Source organism: Mustela nigripes, chromosome 12 (assembly GCF_022355385.1).
Source record: "Mustela nigripes isolate SB6536 chromosome 12, MUSNIG.SB6536, whole genome shotgun sequence".
In the NCBI taxonomy this organism is placed as follows: domain Eukaryota; kingdom Metazoa; phylum Chordata; class Mammalia; order Carnivora; family Mustelidae; genus Mustela; species Mustela nigripes.
The window spans coordinates 13,111,135-13,116,193 of NC_081568.1; the positions used below are offsets into that span (position 1 = coordinate 13,111,135).

The 5,059-nt window shown below is 44.6% G+C and overlaps 1 protein-coding gene across 1 annotated transcript in view; it reads right to left on the reverse strand.

Annotated features, from left to right (window-relative positions):
• The window catches only part of RETREG1 (reticulophagy regulator 1), a 127,372-nt gene extending 122,418 nt beyond the window's left edge, over nucleotides 1–4,954 (reverse strand). The window contains exon 1 of the mRNA XM_059416930.1: nucleotides 4,559–4,954. Coding sequence (XP_059272913.1) covers nucleotides 4,559–4,875 — 317 coding nt within the window. The 5' untranslated portion in view covers nucleotides 4,876–4,954. The remainder of the gene's footprint in view (nucleotides 1–4,558) is intronic.
• Between the last annotated feature and the right edge of the window lie 105 nt (nucleotides 4,955–5,059).

Consider the following 5,059-nt stretch of genomic DNA (forward strand, 5'->3'; position numbering starts at 1 on the left):
AAAATAAGCAAAATTTAAAAATAAGAAAAAGAATTTTTAAAACATGTTCTTTGTTGGTAAGATGAGAAAGACATAGTCCTAAGGCTGTTGGGTCATTGCTCAATCTATTTCAGGTTGTAGAAACCCTGCTTCTTGAGACAGGCACGATCTATGGTCTGTGCTTTATCAAACTCCTTGGACCTGTGAGTCAATGCCATTTTTTTAAGTATTATTTAGTATTCCAGCATTTTTCATAAAATATATCATAGATAAGCACACACACACACACACACAGAGTTTTAAAATAATCAGAACTTGAATGTCATGTGACTACCACCAGAGCCAAAAAATAGAACACTGCTTACACCCCAGAATTTTCTATGTGCCTCTCTGTGGTCATACTTTCTCACTCCTCCCAGAGATAAATACTTCCTTGACCTTAGGGATAAGAAGATCTTTCTAGGAGCACCTAGGTGGCTCAGTTGGTTAAGGATTCAACTCTTGATTTCAGCTCAGGTCATGATCTCAGGGTCTTGGGACTGAGGTCCATGTGGGACTATATATAGCCCTGATCAATACTGTTTAGTTTAATGCATGCGAAAACTTTTTAAAAACTGGATAATTCTACACATACTGTGTGCTTCTTTTGTCCAAAGTTATGTTTGTAAAATTCACCTACATTTGTAAAATTCGTTATTGCCTATAGCTGTTTATTTTCACTGTGATATCGTATTTTTTAAAAGATTTTATTTACTTGAGATAGAGGGAGAGACAGCACGAGCCAGGGGATGGGCAGAGGGAGAGAGACAGAGAGAAGCAGGCTCCCCACTTAGCAGACAGCCACATGAGCGTCTCAATCCCAGGACCCTGAGATTGTGACCTGAGCCAAAGGCAGACACTCGACTGACTGAGCCACCCAGGTGCCCTCACTGTGATACAGTATTTTAAGGTAGGGATGCATGTATTATAATTTACTTATCCGTTAAAAGATTCATGGACACTGACATTTTTTTGTTTCCATTGCCTATAAAAAGAACAAACCCAAACACACGGTCTGACATTCAAGATGACCACAATGCCCCCCAAAGATGTGTCTAAAATACCTGGCCAGTCTCACCTCCTCACTTTTCTCTACCAACCATCACCTAATTGCACCTGTTCAGTGTATCAGTCAAAATATAAGAGCAATGTCTTAGGGCTGGAAAGCCGTTGACCTTATATAAAATCTACCCAAACCATTCCTGTCCCTCTGGGTCTTATTCAGTCAGTTATCTCAGGAAGACCGCACAATCTCCTCCAGCCACTATGCTGTCACTCCCCCAAAACTCCATCATCGAATGATGCTTTCTCTGTTTCTTCCACCACACCTGCTTCATGCAGCCTTGGGTTATCCCATTTGTAATGACCGTGTCTCAGATTTGGGGCTTCTAGTGCATGGCCCTAAAATCTTGCAGATAAAAGACAGCTGAAAAATGTTAGAACTTTTGAACCCCAACTCAAAATCTTGAAAGCTACTGCCAGGATCGGGTACTAAATCATTCAAAAAAGGTTTAGAAAATTAATTTCCACAAAAATGCAATAATGCCAATTAAAGAAAAAAAATCATTTTTGCCCAAGACAAAATTTGGGTTTCTCATATTTCTAACACTGATTTTTCTCATAAAAAATACAGTTTTAGAGTCCCTAGGACGTGGACTGCTAGAGTGTCATATAATTTAAGATCACTTGATAAGAAGCACACTATTTAAAGAAAATGATGACCTTGAAAATCATTTTAACCCCAAAAGCAAGAAAAGGAGATAGAACACCAACATTTTAATGAAATTAATAAATGGATCAGAAATTACAACTAATAAGTATTTCAGAATTTTAAAACTGGGCCTCATCTTTCTGTCAAAGAAAATGCATTCATGGAATATAGATACTGCAAAGAGGAGAAGAAATAAAACAGACAAGCAGAAAGCTATAACTGGACTGAATGCCTGATCATTGTTTGCCTCTCCATCAGACCAAAAAAAAAAAAAAAAGGATGGGGGTGCCCTCCTGGCTCAGTCAGTAGAGCATGTGACTCTTGATCTCAGGGTCATGAGTTCAAGCCCTACATGGGAAACAGAGCTTACTTAAAATAAAAAGAAAACAGTTTTATAAAGTGGATGGAAGACATCACCCCAAAATAATACCAAATATGCCTTTCAATTGCTTTATGCAAAAATCATTCTTTTTAATTGATGCTATTTAATATATATCATAGAAAAATGATTTGTAATTTACATAATAGAAATTAGACTAACATTGTTAATATAGAGTTCCTACAAATAAACAGGAAAAAAGCCCACTGGCACAACTAAAAATATGGACAAAGTTATTTATAAGCAGATAATGCAAAGAAAAGATAATTACAATGGTTCTTGAACATAAGAAAAAAATGCCCAAACCTAGAGAAATGCAAATTAAAACCAAATTGGGATGCCTTTTTTCACCTACCTGACATGCAAGATCAGAAAGTTTGGTAAAACACTGTTGGCAAGGGTATAGAGAAATAGGCAGTCACACACATTGCCGGCTCTGGCTGGAGTATAAACTTATAGAACTCCACAGAAATTCTATAATGATATTCATCAAAACTACATGTGTACAGGGATACATGGGTGGCTCAGTCGGTTAAGCATCCAACTCTTGATTTCAGCTCAGGTCATGATCTCAGGGTCTTAGGATTGAGCTCTGAATGAAAGCTCCCTGCTCAGTGGGAAGTCTGCTTGGGGATTCTTTCTCTCCCTCTTCCTCTGCCCCTCCCCCTGCTCACATGAGCTCCATCTCTCTCTCAAATAAATAAATCTTAAAAAAAAAAATACACATTCTTTTGGAGCCAATAATTCCACTTCTGGGAACCTATCCTATAGACATGCTTGCATATATGCAAAATAATGCATGTCCAAGGCCATCAGCTAGAACACTGAAAGAGCAGAAGTTTGGAAAATATCTTAATCCATCAGTAGGGAAAAGTTAAATAATCTGTGACATCTTTATGATAGAATTCTATGCAGGTGAAAAATAAGTGATTGCCAAAACATACAAAAAGAGGAATAGCTCAAATAGTATCCCACAGTTTGTACAGAATATTCCCTATTTTAAAAAATATGCACAGTTTGGAATGATACAGAGGAAACTGGTAAAATTGGTTGCCTCTGGGAGAAAACTGGGTGGCCAGAGACAGGCATGGAGGTAGATCTCTGAAATTGTATCATTTTTCTTAAACCTTTAAATGTTTGAACTCTAAGGCTATTAACTGTTTTTTAAGTAAATAAATACAATTTAAAATTAAGAGAATCTTAAAAACATGTCCCTCATCAATAAAATGAGGGAAACACAGTCCTAAGATTATTGGACTGTGGCTTGATCTAGCACAATGCAGTATATCCTCCTTATTTGAGGGCTCATGTAACTTCAGAACAGGATAAAGAAATTTGGAATAAACATGAGAAACAAGTACAGCTGAAATATCCAAAATAAATTCACATTCAGTGACCCTGATAAGATACAGCTCACTTTAAGAGAAATCACGACAAGCACAGATCAGCAGAAGAATTTTCAAGTTGCTCTAGGTAGCCTAGAAAATGGCATTCTGTGTATGTTCTGTGAACTTTCTTAATTCCTAACTTTAAGGTTAATAAGTCTATGTCCTGTAAAAAGGTAACTCCTGCCTGTCCCCTACTTATTCTGCACTGTGCTGATCACGCTTATTACCAGGACACAGTTGCAAACAAAGAAGGCTTTTCTCCATCCTCCAACAGAAGACAGGGCACACGAACTTCCCTTCGGTGAAGGAGCCAGACACCTTCCCTGCCCTTACTGGTGAAGGGCGTCTTTTGGAGAGACAAACCTGTTGATCAGGGGCTTCTCAGAGAACATTCCTGTAGATTCTATTTTGTACTTCACTTGAAAGTGTGACTGTTTACAACACCGTGCACACACCTGGGGGAGGGGAGGCGGGGCAGCGGGGCCATGTACACTATCCACCTGTTTGCCTCTTGTTTTCTCATCAGGGAGTAAAGACTATAAACCCAGCCCTCCAGGGAATGGAAAAACAAATCATTCAGTGCCCATCTCAGGTGGCTGATGAAGGCGGTGCAGTCTTGAGCATGTACCCAAGCTGGTCCAGATGCCTGCTCGGGGTGCAAGAGCGATCACAAGTACAAGCACGTTTGCACTGGCATGATTTGGGCCAGCAGGACAAGACCTGTGAGTTTTCGAAAGCAAAAGCCGAAGCTTCCAACCACGCTGGGCACACCTGTATGTACAGGTGCATGCGGGTCAGCCGACCACCTCCCACGCCACGCTGGAGACGCACACGGAGGATGACAACTGTTTACTAGGAAGTGCTTCTGGAGGAAAGTTGAAGTGTGCGTCTACCTGTTCGAGAAAGGTGGCCCAGAAAGTGGGGCAGGGCAGACCCTTCCTCTGCGGGGTTCAGGATGCACCCCCCCACACACAGCCGGCCCGGGGCGCGCCCTCCGCCCGCTCCTGAGCGCCCCAAGGTCACCCGCCCTCCTGGGCGTCCCCATCCACCCCGAGCTCTCACCAGAACAGCAGGTTGGCCGCGACGAAGCCGAACAGGCTGCGCAGCGGCCTCTTCCAGCTCAGGAGCTCGTCCGCGCGGCAGCCCAGCCACAGCACGGGCTCCCCCAGCAGCCAGGTCACGGCGGCGGCCACCCCGCCGGCGGCCTCCTCCTCCACCTGCGGCCCCGCGCCGGTCGCCACCGCCCCTTCCTCCTGCGCTTCCTCGCCCTGCTCCTCGGGGGGAGTCCGGGGCGGCGGCCGCGGCCGCAGCGGCTGCTCCGCGACCGCCGGAGCCGGGCATCCCTCGGCGGCGTGCTCGGGAGGCGCCGGGCTCGCCATCTTCAGCCGCGCTTGCAGGCGGAGACGGGCACGCGCGCGGCGCGCCTGGGTGTCGGCGCCGAGAGGGCGGCGGGTCCTCGCGCGGGGCGCGCACCGCGGGGCGCTGGCGGCTGGGTGCCTTGTGACGTCAGCCCCGGCGGCGGCGGCGGCGGCGGCGGGGGCGCCTCCCGGGGGAAGTGGGTGC